The following is a 21,369-nucleotide window of genomic DNA, read 5'->3' on the forward strand; positions in this document are numbered from 1 at the left end:
GATCAGATAAGGACATAAGCCCTAAATCAACTCACACTGTTCCTCTTCAAATACAGTTGACAATAGAATTATGAACACCTTTTTGTCAGTTAAACTGTTCAAGGTTTTGTTAAAAAAGCATATTATTCCATCTCACCTAATAGATTATAGTTTCATTCCCAAGAGCACTGGTTTTATCTTATTGATGATTGCAATTAGTAACTTTTTTAAAGTAAAAAAGTAGATAATTAAGTTTAATGCCTTGCCATAGCCTTAAAAGAAAGGTACACAAAGGTAAACCATACAATTTAATGCTTGCGTATGTTTTAAATATAGTGTTAGAGTTAGTAGATACTTGCTTTTTTTCCCTTCACAGGAAATAAAAGCGAAGTTCAAGGTACAAACTAGTCCAGTTGGAAGTATTTGTAGCTTGTTTTAGTGTTAGAGTAGCATCCAAGGCCATGTAGACAAAGTAAAGTGTAGTGCTAACGAATCTTTATGTTAATAAAAAAAAAACAGTGGAAAGTTGGGAAAAGCAGAACACTATACTGAATTAAAAATAAAGAAGGGAAACAAGGACAGGGAAAATATTTGGTGTGCGTTACATTATCTCCTATTGTTTGGGTCTTTTTCCCCTTTTAAAAATGGGTTTTGCATTGAAATACCTTTAAAAGAAAATTGCCTAAATGACACAGGAAACTTGAGATGGAGTTTGGAATTACACCTTAACTTTCTGATCACTAGGGCATTGATGTTAATAGCTGTCATTTCAAACATAAGCATCTGATTTTAACCTTGTTTTTCTTGCGGTATGTGCCATGTAATCCAGTGATAATCACAAATATTAAAAGATATATTGCCTACCTTATCGCAGTTGGATTAACTGGTTTCAGTTTTAACAGGACTTGACAGATAATCAACCTGTGACTTTGGTTTTCATGTCTCCATCTACATGCCTTGGTGTATATCTGCTCCGATCAGCATTGTCTGTCTGTTTTTGTTAAGGACGCATTTATCAGTTTTGCCAGTTATTATATCTGCTTGCTAAGAGGAAAACCTGTTGTTGTTGGGTATCTTCACATAGCTTATAGGCCAGTCATTTTTAATGAGCTGTGACAGACTGCCAGACCAGGGTTAAGAGCAAGCTACCAAGAGCAATGCTTCGGGAAATAACCTGAGCAGCTGCAGGAGCATGTTTCCTCCTGCAGCAGAGTCAGTTTAAGATGATTCCATTCTTTTCTACCTCCAGCCACTCATTTCTGTGATTTAGTTTGGGACATGGCCCCATAAACACTTGTCATCCTCCCAGCTAATGAGACAGCAGACTGTTCTGCAGTAGTAGTTTTAAGGACAGTAAGTAGTTGTAAGGACCCAGGACTAGGGAAGTACGGACTTGCTGTTGGGGAAAACAGGTGGTCAGATGAAACTCCTTGTCTGATAAGATTTGTGCCAGTTTAGATGCTGTTTAAAATTTTATCTCCATTGCCAATTATTTAACAGACATAAAGGGTGTAGTCTAGTTTATTGTGGATAGCTTTAATGCATAAAGCAAACACTAATGTTTTGATAAGTGTTAGGATGCTAACTAAGGTAGGTGATACCCAGATTTCAGGGAAAATAGTTCAGGACAACCTGAAAAAATGAGCTTGAAAAAACAGTTAACATCCCTGAGGTGTTTTATAGGAATGGGGCAATATATGATAACCAGAATATTCATTTCCATGAAACTGCAAGATGGATTTTGCAGTCTGCGAAGGCCTCTTTGCAGGAGCTGGTGAAAATGGATCTGTTTGTCACTCTTACATACTTTCTGAAAGCTGGCAGGCAGAAATGTCCCTACTACCTTCCACACCATCTTTTGCAGCCCTGTTCCAAAGGGAATGTCCAGCTACGATGGGGGAACAACAGAGGTGCTTGCTGCTGGTACCTGAAAGGCCTTTGACAGGGACGTTACATATCACCTTCCCCTGCTGGATGGGCTATGAGTGTCCTTAGACCTGACTGTGTTAGTTCCTCCCACACACGTCCTCTCTTTTCTGTTACAGGGTTGTTGTCTAGACAGATCTTGAGAAATTGTTTTGTTTGTTTGAGATTTCCAGATCTGTGGTATTCTTACCCATGGTGAAATATCCTTATTCTGCCCTATGTGTTGTTAAAAGGAGTCTTTTTTGGGCTTTACCTTCAATGTCCTTGGTTCAGGCAAGCATGTCTGTGCAATGCACACAGGGCGAGTTTGATGCTTAACAGAAAGTGTCAGGCTTACATTGCATGCTGTGTGCCCAAAGTGTTCAGCCAAAAACAGCAATAAATTTTAGGACATGAAACAAAGAATGGACAAAGGAGGGGAAGGGATGTTGCCCAGTGAGCAGAGTCAAGTTGCCTCTGTTTATGGTAGAGGCTGTGCAGGGAGTGGGGAACTTGTACTATTTTTTTCCAAAACGAGCCTTGGAGGCCCATGTGCCCTACATAAGTAAGCTATTGCTTTCTGGTAGCAGTGAATTTACTGTGCCTTTGCGAAGCAGTTCACACACACATCGTTGTCCAGAAAGTTCTGGTAATCCTGTCTATATTGGTAGCAAAAGCTGGAGCAGAGTTTGTAAACAGGCCTGGATGTGTAGGCAGAACGCTGTAATCACAAGAATCTGTTGGGGGTAAAGGAAGAGGAGGAAACTCCCCATGAAGGAAGGGGTTTTTGTTTGTTTTTTAACTCAAAACCTCATTTTTCTTGGCTGGACATAAGGAGCTTGATTCAGTTGCCTCAGCACGGGCATCTAGTACCCTTTGTAATGCTAGAGGGTATCCACAGAGTGTTGGCAAATGTAACCGAGGACCTACAGGAGATACGTAGTCTGCATACCAGCAGCAGCCGGTAGCAAAGCCAGCTACCCTGAGGCCTGTCAGGTGGCGTAGATTCAAGCCCAGAATTTCTTTTTGGTGAGTGTTTGTATTCACATGCTGCTTGTATCTTAGGAAGAGAATTTGCATTTGCAGCACTGGAACCTGGTCTACCCCAGGGGTCTATCTAAGGACATGGGGTTTCAAAGGGAAACTAAACTTCCCTGGAACAACAGATAACCAGAAGCTATTGAGACTGTTGCCGTGCAGTTTCCCCTCTTTTCCAGAGACTGGAAGAGGATGCTACTTCCACTGCTATTCTCAGCACACAGGCTGATCACTTTTATGGTAGGCAGGATCTGTTCCGAGAAAAAACAGGCGGTGTTAATTAGCATTCTTCTAGCAATGTAGCTGGTATTTCTCCACCACTGGCCTACAGGAGGTAAGATACTGTACTTCAAGGCAGAGAGAGAAAGAAGCTCTGTGAAGGACAGTCAAGGGATATTTTTGATTTCTACCTCAGTATCTAACTTAAATTAAGGAAGAACATTGAAATTATAGTCTCACTTTTACAAAAGCACACAGTAGGGCTAGTCCCTTAATACATGAAAGCTTCCTAGTAAGTACAACAATAGAGGATTTGTCTTAGAGCTAGTAGCAGCCAACAGCCTTGAGCCTTAATGCAAGGAAATTGTCTCCATCCGAGTCTGACAGTGTGATCGTGCAGGAAAACCCAAGCTAGCTTTGAACTTAGTGTTGTGGGTGGTGGTAGTCCAGCTGCTGCAAAACGCTCTGCGATGGGACACTGTTCCCTTGCCTCTCAAGTGGATTTGAAGCAGAGGTAGGTCATGCTACTACAGCTGCCTACCATAGTTTGTTAAATTTAGTTCAAAGCTATCTGCTACCTGGCCTGGCTGTCATGACCAGTATAGAACTGATATAACACTCTCTCGGGACACGTTGCTAGGACTGTGGTCAGCCAGTTACGTACTTTGATGCTTTTCATGGTTAAAAAAAAAAAAAAAGGTAAGCAAAGACCAGTTCATCAGTGTGCTCGTGTTCTTTGAGAGCATTATTCCTCTGTTTCAAAAGTTCAGAAATACTCCTTGTTTGTTGACCTTCTGGATATGCTGCAAAGCCCTCCTGTTTGCGTGACTGTTGGTAGAGAGCTGCTGCAAGTGAGGGGGTTGGCATGCGAGTGAAGGAGTTCGTGGTACACAAGTTGATGTACATACCCCACCCATGTGTGGCATGGAGGAGATGGAAGATGTGCTCGAGTTTTAAGCTGTTCTGTGTAACTCCTTTTTTATATCTTCAGATCTTTATCAAAAGCAGATTGAGCTTTGATTGAGTTCTCTTCAGTCTCTTAGGCCACAGAATAAATAAATAATAAAATAACCTGCTTTGAAAGATGGTAAATTAGCCAGATAAGCATTTTTGAAAACTCTGAAGAATCAGTCTATACTATCAATCTGTCCTCTGCAGTAGGGTAGGCCACTTCTGTCTGGTAATCCCTCGACATTTTTAAGCTTCTGAATGTGCTGTTGATACAGGAGATAACAGGAGTCTTTCTTCCTTTCCTTTTCTTGCAGAGATTTTGCACAGAAACTAGCCAGTGCCCTAGCCCATAATCCTAACTCAGGACTCCATACGATCAACCTTGCTAGCAATCCCCTTGAAGATAGAGGTATTGTAACATTTATATTTTTCTCTTTCTACAAATGTAATAGGAGGATTACTGCTGCTCTGTTCAGCTTTGCCTGAGTAATAGATTATTGTTCTGTGTGCAATGCTATTGTAAATACCTGTACTTCACAAGTGACTGAGAATCGCTATTCTTTTTTGACTTATACATATCCATTAGCTTGTTGAGAGATATTTAAATGTCTGAAGCCAACCATGGATTTAATTAGACTCTTTACATTTTCACAGATTTCTTTTAAAGGAAGATAAAAGACAGGGACTGTTTAGGACTAGAGAGTAAATAGTGGTGTGTGGTTTTTAAAGGAATTGTAATCAGTTGAAAGATGAAGCATGAGGCAACTGTGTTGTTTGGATTATGTTTTCCTCATGGTTTTCTGCTTTAGTTTCAGCCAAAATTCCATACTTATTTTCATTATTGAAACTATTCCCTTTTTCAGCTTTGTGCTAGTCCATCGTGTCACCAGTACTTTGTGATGTCCAGTAATATTGGCATAACTGGCATCCTTACAGAGCAAAGTGCTGTTGACTCCACAAGATTGAAAATCAAGCTGAACAGCTCATCTTTTCTCAGACTAAGCACCACTAGGCATGATTTCAGTACATATCAAGTCAAGTCATGCCCCTCCCTTGTCTACTCTCTTTTCACCCGAAAGACATTTATTTTGTAAAATAAGGTTACATTCTTTCAGTCTGGAGTTGACCCTTCAGCACTGCCCATGTGAGATTTCCATTTGCTTCACTTAATGCATTCCAGGCACATAGTGTTCTGGGATCAGACTATCTTGTGCTCCTGTTGGGCCAGAAGAAAAATAAGAATTTTATACAGTGAACCTTTTCTTGGTTTATTTGGTTTGTTTTGGGGAAATTTTCCAGTCTCTTCGCTGTCATGATTCAAAATGGAAAAACACTTTATTTTGGTTACAACCTGACTGACTCAGAATGTTGTTAACACAAACTTTTGTAGGTGTCTCTCCTTTTCTGCTGCTTCATTGAGGAAAAAAAGATGGGAAGGGTTTTTTTTCCCTTCCTCTTTTGTATCCCTCTTCCGTTTGACTAGAAACAAGTATGAAGATATTTTTGTTTTTAACCCATTCAGAGTAGTTTTTTATTTAAAATTTTTCACATCAATTGCTTTAACTGTTCTGATTACCTCTTGCCTGCTGATTACCACTTGGCCTCCTTAAGAATGTATATCATATGAAAGCCAATGTTTTGATGAAGAACATCATTATTACAATGTGCCGAAGGCCTAACTGCATTGTACAAAAATTTCTGTTGTAAGTTGGAAAAAAGGCTCTCACATTGTTGATTCTGCTTTTGAAGAAGTGTATTTAGATTGTGTTACATGAAAGGTTTTTTTAAAAGGAATTCATTTTTATCTTGAAAGCAAAACAAATGACCAAAGCATTTGATAGGTATTCTACAGTGCAGAGGATTTTTTTTTTACATTTTTTATTTTTAAACATATCAGTGTGGGTACTTTCTTTGCAACAAACCTGTAGATTGAAACCGTTCTGCAATATTCACATACAAGATAGAAATGAAATGCAGAAACTACAACTTGGAGAAATTAGTAGGGTTTTTTCATTATCTCAGTTTCTCTTATCACACATGCAATTAAGATTTGACCTTTCATTAGAGAATTAGAAAAGTTATATGAGTACTTTAAGAGAAAAATTAACTATAATTGCAATGTGCAAATATTGCAGCTTTTCAGTTTAGCAAAGATTTACGTGTCCTGTAATCTGATATTCACTGGGTGCGAGGTAGATTTGACTTTATTAAACTGAAGGGGCAGCAAGGATTTCACAAGTAAAAGCTGGCATAACGGAGATTCGTGTAAGCATATGGATTTTGGAAAATATCTGTTGAAAAATCACCTGCAGGAACTGGAAGTTCAACCAGATTATTTTGCAGTTATAAGGGAAATAACACAGAGCTTTTCTGTGAAATAATTCACAGAATGTGTGAATTATGGGGAAGAACATATCATTGTGCCTCTTTTGAACAAAAACACACTCTAAGCTATTACATTTTGTTGAGTACCAATAAGTAAAGACATTGTATTACTACCTTAATGCAACTGTCTGTATTTCAATAACATGGGAAGTGTGTTTAGTTTAACTAAGGCATAGGACCTGGCTTCAGCTCAAATACAAAGCAGTGTTTATATGAAGTGATTTACACTGAGACCAGTCTCTTAATTTGCGATTTGGCTTCCCTTTATAGTACTGTCAATATTTGTGAGACTAACACCTGGAAAGTTTGTTACCAGTCTTGGCTTTAAAATCTAGCCATCCTAAAGTGATGGGAGCTTTGCTTTTGGCTCTACTAGGATCAGAATTTAATCTCATATTTTGTTAAAAATAATGCAAAACAAACATACTGAAGCCTAGAAATACTCAAATTCAAAACTGTGTGCCTCGATGCAGTTAACTGTACTTCTGACATTAGAGCTCTCACCTCTGTTACGACATTAACAAAAAGGGGTGGCTTAAAGAGCCTTCAAGGGCCTCAGTGACCAGAAGCACTTTTTCTTTTCTGCACCTGATTCTTGTGTCTTTTAACTGGGTGGATCCTTAACTCCCAGTGCTGGTAAGATGTTAAAATTGTTCAGTTTGCCTAGAATAAACATATGTATGTGACATACTAGTGGACTGTTTCGTGTCTGCATGCCTGCAGAAGGGTATCAGCTTTTTTATTTACTGTGTTTTGAAACAAGTAAAAGTCTTTACCCCCTTTCTCTTTGCCCTTTTCTCTCTGAGGGAGTTGCTGTAGAAGACTATTTCACACCTCAGGTTAAGCCTGGAGTTTCTGTCTTGATTTATTCCTCTAATAAAGATTTCATGGATTGGTTCCATTGTTATTTAGGATGTGCCGCCTTAATCAATTTTCAATCTTTTGCTTAAATGGGGGGATTAAATTTATGGAGTGTGGAACTTGGATACACTGAGAAAGGGCTTTAATGAAAATGGCCCGTGGTGGTGGTGGTGTTGTTGTTGGATTTGTGCTGAGGTAGTCCAGTCTGTGTCAGCGTCTTAATAGGTTTTTAGTGTTTGGGAGTGCAAGTGGTTGTAGCATTTCCAAGCCTGTGTCCTGGCTGGTAACCTGCAGGCTACTGTAAGGGAATTAAGTGGCAATTACGACTCACCAGAGGTTTCAGGCTCTTCAGGTTTACCTCGGCAGGAGAGAGCAGTGTTAGCTAACGTGGGGCTTTCTCTTACCATGACAGCCCTTCCTTTTAAAAGAAAATAAAAATAGTTTGAAGTTTCACATGAGTACTGTTGCTGGGTTTTATTTTGTGGTTCTTTTTTTTTTTTAATGGGTTGATTGTGGTGTGGGTTGTTTTTTTGTGTGGGTTGTTTTTTGGGGTTTTTTTTTTGTTTTTTGGTTTTTTTTTACGGCTGAACCATAAAGCTTCCAGATTTTCCAAGTGCTAACTGTTTGACATGTGTGATGTCTTCCCTTTGACTTCTTCTCAAAAGTACATGTTCATTATATAGTTTTTAAACTATTTAAGGTGGCTCACTGATCGTTAAAAGCAAAATTCCCTTCTTGTTCAGTGGCTAGCAAAGAAGGGATCTTGACTACATCAGTCATTTCAAAGATTTATGGTCATAAAAAGACAGGGTCATTTTGGGCTTACCCCTGCAGTGAGTGCAGTTCCTCCTGTGGTTCCACCAGTGCAGTTTGTTCGTGGTGTGATTGCTGGCAAAATCACACAGTTAATCTGAAAACCTCCATTTTCTTTTTGCTCCCCCAATAGGTGTGTCATCTTTGAGCATCCAGTTCGCCAAACTTCCAAAGGGACTGAAACATTTAAATTTATCTAAAACCTCCCTGTCACCTAAAGGTATGTTTTATAAGTATGTCTCTTTTTTTGTTCTAGAAGTTTCAGGCTTCCATCCTAATAATATCTTTTGTTGCCAGATTATAAAGTAATTAATTCTGTAAATGATTTACATGTGTATTCCTAACAGCACAGCTGCTTTTTTTTCAGTCCTGGGTTGCTGAACCGTGGGCTGGGTTCTGTGTCTCCTTCAGCACTTTGAAAAACTCTTACTTGCTTCTGCAAGCTTTGACTTGAACTTGTATTATAAAGAAAGATTTAATTTAGAATTGGCATAAATATTATGTTTCATATATGCTTCAAAAAGATGTCTGAAGCAAAAATGCGTATGGAATTTTCCAAATGTTTTGCACGCAGTTATTTTATGAAACCAAGTGTTGTGACAATGGCTGTTAAGTGGTTTGCTCTGAGCAAAGGCTTCTTTGTTTTACAACTTACAGATTTGCCATTTGATATCGTAATTGAAATATATGTATATTTTAAAAGCAATAACAGTACTGAAACACAAGTCAGAAGGTTTCAGGGTTTTTTGCATTGCTGTTTTACAAATAATAGATGCATTGACCTCTTAAAAAGACTGCACAAATCCAGGGTCTCCTGCATAGAACATGAGTGTTAAAAATGGAAGAAATGCACTGACATTATTGCAGCTTTTTTGTAGATGTTGATGACCTAGAAAACATGAGTGAGTTATGGTTAATGAAGGACATTACTTGATAACAGGAGCCATGCTCTTTTATCCTTTTAATTATTGCTCTGTGAAGTGCAGATTCAGTGTTCTCCTAAGCTCTGAGGGTTGACTTGGGGGAATATGAGTGGGGAGAAAGGGTTTTTGGTTTTTTCCTATGAGTTTTCTGTAGCTCTTGTTATGCTTAAGTAAATAGTAAACCCTAAACTGAATTTATTCAATCATGATTTTCATTAAAATACTTTATCAAACTCTGGGGTTTGCTAACTCCATTTTTGGTGACAAGCAATTGATTAAGAATCTTGACTGACCTTATGTGTACTCTTGAGATCAGATGTTCATGAATTTGACAGAAATCCATGCAGTTCTGGTGTGTTCATTCATCCTGTGCTTTTCTTCATGTGATCCGAAGGATTTCAGCAAGTGCTTATGATCGCTGAGTCAAGAGAACACTCTAGCTACGTTTCCATCTTTGTAAAGAATAAATGCCAGCTTGATGAAGTTCGTCAACAAAACTCTTGTCAGTAAAAATTAATTCTGAGGTTATGAAAAGAATTCAGAAGGTTTTTTTAACACACTTTTTTGAGATAATCTTTAAAGAAAAGCTGAAAATATATTCCCAGCATGTTTAATAGCGACCTCACGTGAATCCTAGTCCAGACTGCATTGCAATGACTGTCTGTTCTCCAGAGAGTAACATGTCACCATGAATATTGTTCTATGGCAGCTCCTCAGAATTCCTCAAAAATGTATATGTTATGTCTTAAAATCAGAATTCTTATAAACCTCAGGACCTGAAGAAACTCAGCTTCACCTCTTCAGTTGTCTGCAAAGCTGTCTGTCTGAGCCAATTTTCCTTTAATTTAAGAGAGTACTGAATTGGTTTTAACTTGGGAGGTTATTTTTGAACTTGTAATATTGGTGAGGGGGGATATTGTAATATTTTCTGTGGGGAAAGTCTAAAGGAGACTAAAAGATCTGTAAAGGAGATCTTGGATTCAGTATACTCCAACATGCATGGGGTTTTTTCCCAAGCCTTTCTTTTAATTTTTTTATTTTGAGCTTTTCAGTTTTAGAAATTCTGTACAATCCCTCACTGGTTCTGCCCTTATTTAAAAAGTACTTTCTATTTGAGGTAAGTTTCTAAGATTCAGAAGTGAAGTTCAGCTGGTAACTTCCCAGCTGATCTTTCTTCAAATACTGTATCTCAAAGTTCCTGAGAGCTATTAACACTATGAGCCTCATGAGAGTGGTAAGAGAGCATGAAAGATTGTCTGCAAATGAAAGTGAGATTACTGTTAGAGTATAGCTTGAGGTAGGTGAAGTTCAAACAAAAATTTATTGATTTGATGATTCTGGTTAAATGGGAAATTCTAGTATACTCATTCAAAGATAGGGCTTGCTTTTCTGAGCCAAAGTTAAAGGCTAATTAAAAAAATCCCTCATTCACATTGTTTGCCTTCAGTGTTGTGGCTGATTTTGAGCAGTTGGCCCTTTTTAAGCATGAAAGAAGCAGCACCGTTATGGATTGTTTGATAGGTGGTCTTCTCTCCCAGATTCAGACACTGCTCCTGAATTCCCAGAATTAATTCTTGATAGCATATGCTGAATTGTTGACAGTACATTACATTCATTTCTATTTGTTGCTTCTAAATGCTGTTGAGAAGACTCACTAAAGTGAATCCAGAGCTATAAGCTCTAGTGGTGAAATAGAGCTTTTAAATCTTTCAAAGTTTCAAAAAGTATTTATTTGCAGTTTACCTTTATACATAGGGTGTGGACTCAACAATGCAATGTCAAGATAAAAGAAAAATTACACCAAACAGAAAAGTTTTGAGATTTGGCAGACATGTCACTGTGCTTCAGTTCTTTTCAGTATCAACTGAAAAAGGTTCCTCCTGAAACCAAGAGACTTACTACTAACATGGGAGGCTTTCTTAGTATTTGGAAGCTGGGAAAACTAAAGCACCGAAGTGAGGTATTTTGGTCTCCAGTGGCTTGCAAGCTGCTTCCTCAACATCCTCACTGATAAATCTATTTCATAATAATTGTTAAGTGAAGAATGGACATGTTCTGTCCATTGAATGCCAGTCCATTTCCACTGACCGGTAACATTGAGAAGTTGCCCAAAATTGTGTAGTAGATCAAAACACACAACTACTTTATAGCTTTGGCCAGACACTTACAAAACATACGCATGTAAGAAATACATGCATGTACTGCTTGAAAGGCAGCAATAGCTATCTACAATAAATTAAAAAATTGGTGATAAGCTACAGAACCCTGAGATGAAAGTTAGATTTGCTGGATGTAGCCACATCTTAATTTGTATTTGGAAAAGCTGAAGAATTTCAGAGGCGGAAGGTTTTGACCAGTTTGTTCCCAATGTGAGGTTTGCAATTTTAATGTGAAAAATATGTATTTGTTCTGATCAAGAACTGAGAGTCTTTATGCATTTCTTTGTATTTTAATTAACTAGCTATTTTTCCAAAATTACAGGCAAATACGTAATTGAAACATTTTTAATTTCTAGGTCTTGTCAGTTGCTTTTGAAGATCTGGCAACTATAATTGTTAATGTTCTTGATCTTCCACAGATACTTTCATCTACTTCCATGTGTACTTTTTATCTAAATATTACTGTTTGCAAGAAGACACTGACTTAACATTATGGAGTAAACTCTTTTTAAAAAATTTGTTTCAAAATGTGGTTGCACTGTTAAAGCCATTGCAGACTTAGCAAAAAGATTTCTTTCCTGGATCCAGGACCTATAACACACTATGGCTCCATCAGGGTAGCTGATGGAGTATGGTCCAGGCAAAATCAGGCATGCTGTGGCAGGGAAAAGTCTCGTATCTACCTGGTGATCTATCTTCCTGCTGTAGTACAGTGGTGGTAACAGGAGGGCATTAAACATTCATGTATGTCTGTGTTCACTGAAATTGTGCACTTGCAGGGTCTGAGCTAGTTTTGTCTAGAGTTGGCTAAGTTGAGTATTAATTTTCTGTTGTTGTTGTTGGCAGGGGTGAATAGCCTTTCCCAGTCACTGAGTGCCAACTCTCTGATCGCGAACACACTCGTCTATCTTGACCTCTCAGGGAACGCGCTCCGCGGTGATGATCTCTCAGTAAGCACTTTCTTACCATTTGTGAGTTAATGAGTGGATGTTTTAAGTTATTGTTAAGAGAAGGGCAAAGCTGTTTTGTTTAGATCCTTTTTTTGCCTTTATTTCAGTACAGTTCTAGTAGCAGTAGAAAAATATGAATGAAAAAACTGCAAGTGTGCTACTTGTTTCAGTGGACTTGCCATGCTCCCTGAGTTCTGTTTGAAAGTGACCAAAACCCAACTAAAAAACCTCATCTTCTTTTTAATGATAAGTGTATTGCAAATTTTTCATTGGAAGGTTGGAAACCTTCGATTTCTTTTGACTTGGAAAGACTCAATTTCTGGTTTTCAGTATTTTTTTTTGCATAAATAAATCTGTGGACCTCCTTGACACATTCTGTTGAAGCTCATGATTCTTTGAAGAATGTAATTATTTTTTAAATTCCTTTGTTCGGTTTATCAATTGCCATAGAGGTGCAGCTCTATTTTCTCCGTAACATAATCCACTTAGTTCTCAATTTGTATGTATTCACTTTTTTGGCTATTGCATTCGTATTTTTCCCTCACATCAAAAGTTGTATGCATATAAGTGTCAGGTTTTGAATTCTTTAGATATTGAGCATCTAAAATACGCAACACTGGAGTCACCCAATCTTATCATTTAAAGTGCAGTCAGATATGACTGTGTTTCTTTTTCACAAATCTTACTAGTTTCAGATTCATCAGCACGTTCAAAGAACTAGTCTTTTCAGGCATAAGAGGTGAAAGTCTCAGTAGGACAAGAGGATTTAAAAGGTAGCAAAAAAACAGTTAAATGTGAATAAAGACACATGGTGAATTACTCTTAAAGAGAGAATAGCGTAGCAAATAATGTAAAAACAAAAAGTAAAATAAAATATACAACTTTGGGCAATGTTTAAATCTAATGCCTGCCTACAATATTTTAAAGGAAATAAATACAAAAAAGGGGCTTTTCTTAGCCTGTCAGAGAGAGAGAGAGAGATGGTTCAAAGAAAAAGATTATTAATTCTGAGGTCTCTTAATCTGTGGAACAGTTTTTCAACAGGAGTAAGGAAATCCTGTGGTTTAGCATTTAAAATAAATCCCAGCAGATCACTGGAATTTTTAAAGTAGGGACCTTTCTTGTACTGTAGGTATAGGAGCTAAATGACCTAATTTTTAGAAAGAAGAATCTATTTTAGAAATGTTGAATATGCTCTGTTTGGCTGGATTTCATGTGGAGTTGAGCATTCTGCGTTTCTGTGAATTAGGTCATAGTTTTATCTTTCTGTGTTGTTCTTTGAGACTAAAAAAAAGCCCCAAATAAAACAGCGTATAGTAAGAAGATTTACATATGCTAACATTTGCATGACATATCCTATGCATTACTGAAGCCATTGATATTAAAATCTTGTTACCTGTTCTGTATTCTCCCTTGAACCTTTAATGCACTACTGATACTGAGAAATAACCAAGGGCTTCTGACCCCAATTAGTTGTTTCCCTCATGCTTAAAGGAGCTGACTTAACCTTACAAACCAGTTAGCCTTTCTGAAATGTAACAGAAACCTGAGTGACATTACAAGGTATTTCTAACTAAACTAATTATCATTTGCTGTGAAAGTGAATTGCAAAGAGTAATGTCTGTGGATGTAGTCTGAGTACCATTTCTTCCCCTGTTGTTTTAAAAAATGATAGCCTTCAAAAGTAAAACAGGTTGTATTGGTTAGGTGAGAAGTAGTTTCAGATAGAACTCTTGTAGTGCAACTTTATAATAAAAGCCTAAAATGTAATGAGAAGCAGTGATCCATTAATAGGTGTCATAAGATCAAAATTAACATGGATAATTCTTTTTTTTCTCTGTTAATTATAGAGCCTGTACAATTTTTTGGCCCAGCCAAATGCCCTTGTTCATCTGGATTTATCCAACACGGAGTGTGCACTAGATATGGTAACAATGTTTTTTTTCTGGAGATTCAGATACTAAGGAAACATTCCCTACCTTCTATCCCTAGGTACTTTTCTAGGTTAATATAAAGTAAAATCAATCTTTTTTGTTTTAAACCAGGTGTGTGGAGCCCTCCTTCGTGGATGTCTTCAGCATCTAGCTGTCCTTAGCCTCTCTAGGACTCTCTTTTCTCACAGGTACAGTTTAAATATGATTACACTCTCAACTCCTGCAGTATTTCGTTTTATGATTTCTTGCTCTCATGTTGCACCTTTCTTTTTAAGAAGAAATCCAAGACTCTACAGAAGTCTTAGAAATCTCAGTTCTCTATGAAATAGGTATTATTTATTCCAAGCAAAATATTTTCTTTCCATTCTTTGCTAGATGTCTGTAAAATAAGCTACCTTGTTTAATATGATTTTTGTAATTCTGATGCAGTGGAAATTCTATATATATCTTTTATCTCTAAGGGGCATAATATCAGGCTTTGAAGTCTGACTGACTTGACTCATCTTTAAATTTGGGTTTTAAAGTTTGTGTTTTTCATGATTTGATGATGGTTACAAATGCTTTTTTCCTTTTTTGTCCTTTTCTGGGAGGAGGTCCCTTTGAAAGTCTTTGAGACTGAACATTGACTTTGTAGAATATTTGCATTGTAGGAAATATTAACATTAGCTTCCCTTCTCTTCAAATCAGTGTCTTGGGTCCATATCACAGATGATACCTAATTTGGGGTAAGCTACTCCAGCACTGAATAATTATGGGTGAAAAGACAATTTCAAGGTTTTTGTAATGTCCTGTTTGATCTTCTACTTGTAAGATATAAGTATATTCACTATTAACCAGACCTAAATGATCATTCTTTGTAGTTCACCGAACAGAAGCTAGATAGTAAAGAATTCTGTGCAGCAATGCAGTGCAGAGGATTGTTTGTTGAATCAACATTTTGATGACATTATATTTCGAAGCTAATTGAGAGCTACTGATTGCAGAGTTGTTGAAAGTAGAGCAAATGAAACATGTAAAAGATCATTACAATTCTGACGACTTGCATTCACTATTTATTGGAATGAAGAGTGTCTAGATGCTACTTATTAATGAATTTGTTTACTTACAGAAAAGGAAAAGAAGTCCCTCCCTCCTTCAAACAGTTTTTCAGCAGCTCACTTGCCTTGATGCAGATTAATCTTTCGGGAACTAAACTCCCTCCTGAGCCTCTAAAGTAAGAAGTTCATTTCATTTTCTCCTGTTTTGACTAAATCCTAGTTTGCATTATTATTATGTGAGTGCATCATATGAAAAATTAAGGGGAAATTATTTTGCCTTTTTTTTTTCCCCATTGTACTTTATTGATATTGCAAGAGTGAGTTTCATAATGGTCACACATTCAAGAAGTAACTGCTTCCACCTCACAGTTGAGACTATTAATCATATTTTGTCCTGTGGGAATGTCATAGCTCTTTAGCTTCCATCAACATTATTTTGTGATATATTTCTTACTTTGTTGCTTGTGAACAAAACTGTTTGCTTCACAGTAAAATGGGTTTATGTACTTGTGTGAGTGCCATTCCTTTGAGGCTGCGGTATTGCAACAGCCCTTGTGAAACTGAACCTGTTGCAATGCTTGGGAGAGACCTATTGCACAGAGCTATGCCCTCCCTTTAGGGGCAGAGGTGGTGGTAGCAATTTCTTGGAATGCTAAGTGTAATACACATCTTTGCTATATATAGCATGTCACCCACCCTGTGGCTAACAGGTTCTGGTGATGTGTGTTGGGCACTTCCATAGCCCACCCAACACTGAAGTGAAGCTCCTCTTGTAGCCTAATGCAGGCTGAGGGAAACTGTGTAGCACTGTCACCCTCCTTGTGACATGCAGTTTTGAATTCTGTTGAACTTCTCAGACATAAAATTTAAAGGTGTGTTTTGAAGTCAAGATAGGTCTGGAGCACAAGTCTTATGAGGAACAGCTGAGGGAACTGGGGTTGTTTAGTCTGGAGAAGAGGAGGCTGAGGGGAGACCTTATCGCGCTCTACAACTACCTGAAACGACGAGGGTGTTGGTCTCTTCTCCCAAGTAACTAGTGATAGGACGAGAGGAAATGGCCTCAAGTTGTGCCAGGGGAGGTTTAGATTGGATATTAGGAAAAATTTCTTCACTGAGAGAGTGGTCAAGCATTGGAACAGGCTGCCCAGGGAGGTGGTGGAGTCGCCATTTCTGGAAATGTTCAAACAACGTGTGGATGTGGCACTTCAGGATGGTTTAGGGAACATGGTGGCGCTGGATTAATGGTTGGACTTGATGATCTTGAAGGTCCTTTCCAACCTAGTGATTCTGTGATTCTGTGAAATAGATAGGTCTAATCTAGGGAGGTCATTCTGTGATTCTGGCAAAATCCTTGTATTATTGGGCTAAATTAAAGAAAGCGTTCTTTCCAGAGTGTCAACTTGCTAGCTAGTATTAAAAAATACATAACCCTATCTGTAGTAGACACCCAGACATGTTCACTAACTATTTTGGGGAACACGCCTCCAAAATCCTAATCTGGACAAAGATACAGATATACAGGTGTATGCATGTATACTTGTGTGGTTGGGAGTCAGCCATAGCCCATCTGGGAGCCCCCCCCAGCCTCCTGAAGGGACAGAAGTGGGCAGTAGCTCAGCAAGGGAATAGCTAATGAATGGGAGTTGATGGCAAAATCAGAGATGTAGGATAGAAAGAGAAGATAGTGAGTACTGGAGGGAAAGGTTTTGATACAATCCAGGGGAAGTTAAGGTAAGAGAGAAAAGTGGCAAGTGCCATACAGGAAAGAGTAGTGTACGTTGTTTTGGGATATTTTTTCTTAATGCAGTTTGACATTGGATAGGACAATACAATATGATGCTAAAGTAAGACGTACTGGATTGAAATTAATATTCAACTGCAGAAGCCTATCATTTTAGCTCTGATCTTTCACTCTGTTCAGTGTGATGCTCTTGATTGCTATCTTGCTTGCTTAGACTTTGCTAAGATTAGGAAGGTATGGTACTGATGTGTTTTCAAACAGAAGATGAGTGTTGAGAAACACATTGGTTGATTTTGATTAATTTAGGGCTATTGGTGGAGGGAAGCAGGGAGTTATGTTTAATGAAGCAGGAAGAATGGAGGATGTATGTGACTAATACACAAGACAATCTTATCAGTGCTACAGGAAAAAAAGAATGTTGTGAGACATCGAATGTATGTACACAGATTAGGAAAGGTGAGAAGCCCCAAACGATAAGGTTGATATTTAGCTCTTCTCCTTGGCATGTTGAGTATCTCCTGGGGTGTGAGGAGGTTTTGGCAGGTGATTGCTCTGCAGTTGTTCATGCTCATGTAAGATGCTACTGTATTAATTTATCACAAATACTTGTGACCTCTTGATCTGTCAGCTGTGCAGCAAATGACACAAAGGACTTCCCAGTCCTTCTTAGCTAAAGTGATCTGTATTAGCAAAAACCTACTCTGCTGATAAGGTTTAAGCTGATCTGGCTCAATTTGACTGAATTAGGTTAGAGGGAGTTACTCACATGACTGGTGGTGGTGGAAGTAAAGAGTGTAGAGTAGGATGAGCTGAGAGCAGTAACCTCTTTTGCCAGCACAGACAACGCCAGAAAGGAGCATCTGTCCAAAGTCCATCTGGACCCAGATGGTCTCAGAGTGTCCATGCCACTCTCAGCTGGCTGGCATTTTGGCATGGGCTTCTTCTGTTTTGTTCTGTTGGCAGTGTTCACCTCTGCCTAGGAGGTAGGACAGAGCACTAAAAATTTTTTCGTAGTTTCCTTGATGTGCTTTTTCTTTGACCTGATTTTTTTTTTCTTCAGTCTGAGCAGAGTGTATTTCGCAACAGTACAGAGAACTATGATCTGCAGTACACCTTGCTTTCCCTCTCAATCCCTATATGGCTTGACTAATACACTTGAAAAGCATCCTGTGGAAGTTAATCGGGTATTAAAAGGACTGAGGATGTGCTATATCCTGGGGCAGCTGCTGCGCCTTTTGGTCTTAACTGTAAGAAATTATGAAACTTCTACAGGACAGTCAAGCTCATAGGATTTGTTAAAGATGAGAAGATGGAAACACCTTTTTTCAGACAGAGTTACTTGTCATTGCCAAGATTGCAGTAGCACGAGGGATGATTTCTAGAAGGAAAAATAAAAACAACATAGTGTACGATAATAGTACTTCTCTGGCATCTTTGATTGGTGCATGTCAAAAAGCTTTTGACAACATGAGCCTTGGAACCATCCTGTGACAAAGGAGGAGTTCCTGGTTGTGTCCATGAACCAGACATCACATAGCTGAATGTGTGATTCAAGATCAAGACTACCTACAGAAAAAGATACAGGTGAAATGCAGATACCTGACAGCCTGAGTCCCAAATTCCCCTGATTAATTGTTACTTGATTTCTTTCTTCTAAAATTCCTTTAGATCAACAGTTGTGGTATGTTTAATTGCATGTGCTTACTCAGTGAGTTTAAAGATAGTGGTTAATCCGTGCACTCGGGGAAGGAGGTGAACATGCTTGGTACAGTGATGGACCTGTTAACAGTCAAGCCCTTCAGGAAAGAGGTTTGCTAATAAAGCTGTACTGTGAGGATGCCACATAGTGGGGGCGGAAAGGGTGTTTTTATTTCTTGTACATAGTTAATATAGTTGATGTTCCATCACTGCTTGCTCTTTTTTTTTTTTTTAAATGAGTGAAGCAGTTTATACTCTCTTTTCCTTGTTTAAGTGTATGTTGGAATTTTTGTTCATTTACAGACATTGCCAAAAGTTGTATTTTGATCTGTCAGTGCTATAACAAGACAAGTTTCTGATATGCTTCTCATGCAAATGCTAACTACAAGGCCAATTCTTGCATTCTGCATGTATCACAGTTGACAAGACCTTTCCATGTTTTGCCATGTGTGTGATTTAAACATAGTGGCTAAGTATAATTATAATATGTCTGCCTTCAGTGCCTTTGAATGCTGGTGATTTTTTGTGACAAAGAATTGAGAAATTATGAGATTTTCTTAGGATGAGTTCATAGGAAAGAGGTTAGGGGGAAAAAACCCTTTTTTAATCCGGTACGGAGAGTAGATTTGAAGCAGCACTATGTCTCTATTTTAATCTGCATCCTTTTATAGCTGCACTGTATTTTTTAGGTTGTCTCAAAACGTTTAAGAAGTTCTTTGCAAAGTTACCATCAGCCAGACTATGAATAAAAGTACATTTGGGAAGGAAGTATAGACAAGGATTGTCTAAAAATTTGTAAAAACTGTTGGAGAGCTTTCACGTTGTTTTTCCAATGTCTGCATATTAATAGCTTAAGAAGTAAATAAGCACAAGATATTTGCCTTTGTTAACAGCAAAGGTCTGATTTAGCAGTTATATCTGCACGGCAGATATAAATAGGTTTAAATGAAAATCCTTCCTGGGGCACACACATTTTAAATATGGCTTTTATAGACTACTTGCATAGCAAGTATATAGGCAAATGGCTCAGCAAAATGGATTGTTTTTTATCTCCATGCATCAGTAGTTTGGATTATGTTAGCTTGCTTTTGACTGAAATTAAGTTTGGGGAGGAAGTCCTTCTGGTTCTCTGTTCAATTACTAATTCAAAGCAGCATAATTTCTAAAGATACTAGAAGGTGTACACAGATTGTGTTTGCTCCTTCTTTGAGACACATACTGTTGTGCTTTCTGATTTGACAGTATTAATACAAATGTGATATTAACACTAACTTTTATATGTGGAAGCAAACTTCTGTAGGGCTTTAAAGGTTGATTTATGAAAATCATAATCAGTTGTTGCTACACTTCTCTGCCATTGTGCCTAAAGACAAAGGATACCATTGTCTTGGAATATCATTTTGAAATCTGTAGATATTTAACGGGTTGCAGAAGTGGAGAATTGTGTGATACTTGAACACGATCCAGCATTTGAGTGTTACAGGCACTGTGCCAGGCTGAAATGGCTGGCTGCGCTGCATCTTGCATATATTGAAAACCCCATTTTTTCCTGAATTTTTAGAAAATCAGAGAGTTAGTACAGTCGTACAACAGAACACTCCCTTTGTAATCATTTGATGCTCTTTGAAAGGAAATGATGAAGAAATTCGTCTCTGAATATTATTAAATGTTGATGTAGCATTAGCTTTACGGTTTCTTTCATTAGCCTTGCATACCTACAGTTTTTGAATCTGCTGGAGTGTTGTAAGTGTGGCAGGTTCGTGCTACCGTTGTAATTTAAAAGAAATAACTGCTCAGTTGGTGTGGTTTTGTTTTGAAATGGTTCTGCGCATTATAGGCGTATTAACCTGTGATCGCTTAGATGATGATGTAAAGCTGCCTTTTTTTTTTTTTTAAAATGGTTCTAAAATTGATCTTTTTCAGAGCGCTTTTATTAGGCCTGGCTTGCAATCACAATCTGAAGGAGGTGTCTTTAGATCTCAGTAGCTGTGAGGTAAGGAATACTTATCAGGATGTATTCAAAAGATTCAATTATGTGGAATTAGAGTTCCCGTGAAATTCACTGCGCAAGATATTCTTCCTCTGTAGCCAAAAGTTGTGGGAAAGGTAGAACTCAGAGAAGCAGTTATGGTAAAAATCAGCTTCTGTGTGTTACAGCATCATCCTAAATAATAATGAGCATGGAGGTTCAAGCCACCTGCAGCACCAGGTTGGCAAAACCCTCGTTGCAGTGTAGCTGTTTGTTGCTTGGCAGTTTCTGTTCTATGGTGCTGTGATTACACAGGACCCTGCAGCAGGACTTTCCAAGGTGCCCAAATTTGAGTGGGTCACAGGAAGCTGCATGCCCTGAAGGCATATGTGTGGTTTGATTGTCTTCCTTCAAAACCAGAGACATGCTTCCTCTTCTGCAGGTTTGCTTTTTAACCTTGGGAGAAATGCTGCTTTCCTAATCAATTAATCAATTTGGGCCAATAGGGAACTTTGGTAAAAGTTGATTCAAGCATGCCATTAACTTAAGGGGTGCTGTGCAAATGGCTTTAAATATCTCAAGAATAAAGAAAACCAATTGTGGTAGCTTCCTTTGCTTTAACTTGTTCCCTCTTGCTTCTCTGTGCTTTGCTGTGCACTTTGTTTCTCAGGATTGCAATCCTTCCATACTCTTGCTGGATGATACCTGCGTGGCTACAACTTATGACAAAAACTCAGCCAAGACCTGGGGAGCCAGTGAGGCAAAGTTGCACAGAGAACTGTGTGGACTTTTGCCAGAAACAACACG

The 21,369-nt window shown here is 38.2% G+C and overlaps 1 protein-coding gene across 2 annotated transcripts in view; it reads left to right on the plus strand.

Moving 5' to 3' along the window:
• CARMIL1 (capping protein regulator and myosin 1 linker 1) overlaps positions 1-21,369 on the plus strand; it is a gene marked incomplete at its 5' end in the record, with an annotated part of 195,347 nt that overhangs the window by 96,716 nt on the left and 77,262 nt on the right. For both annotated transcript variants that reach the window (XM_082015322.1, XM_082015323.1), the window contains 7 exons: positions 4,407-4,501; positions 8,285-8,371; positions 12,080-12,183; positions 14,034-14,111; positions 14,229-14,305; positions 15,226-15,330; positions 20,517-20,586. In XM_082015322.1, the coding sequence (XP_081871448.1) occupies positions 4,407-4,501; positions 8,285-8,371; positions 12,080-12,183; positions 14,034-14,111; positions 14,229-14,305; positions 15,226-15,330; positions 20,517-20,586 (616 nt within the window). The remainder of the gene's footprint in view (positions 1-4,406; positions 4,502-8,284; positions 8,372-12,079; positions 12,184-14,033; positions 14,112-14,228; positions 14,306-15,225; positions 15,331-20,516; positions 20,587-21,369) is intronic.

Source organism: Phaethon aethereus, assembly GCF_964289735.1.
Source record: "Phaethon aethereus genome assembly, chromosome: 2".
In the NCBI taxonomy this organism is placed as follows: Eukaryota; Metazoa; Chordata; class Aves; order Phaethontiformes; family Phaethontidae; genus Phaethon; species Phaethon aethereus.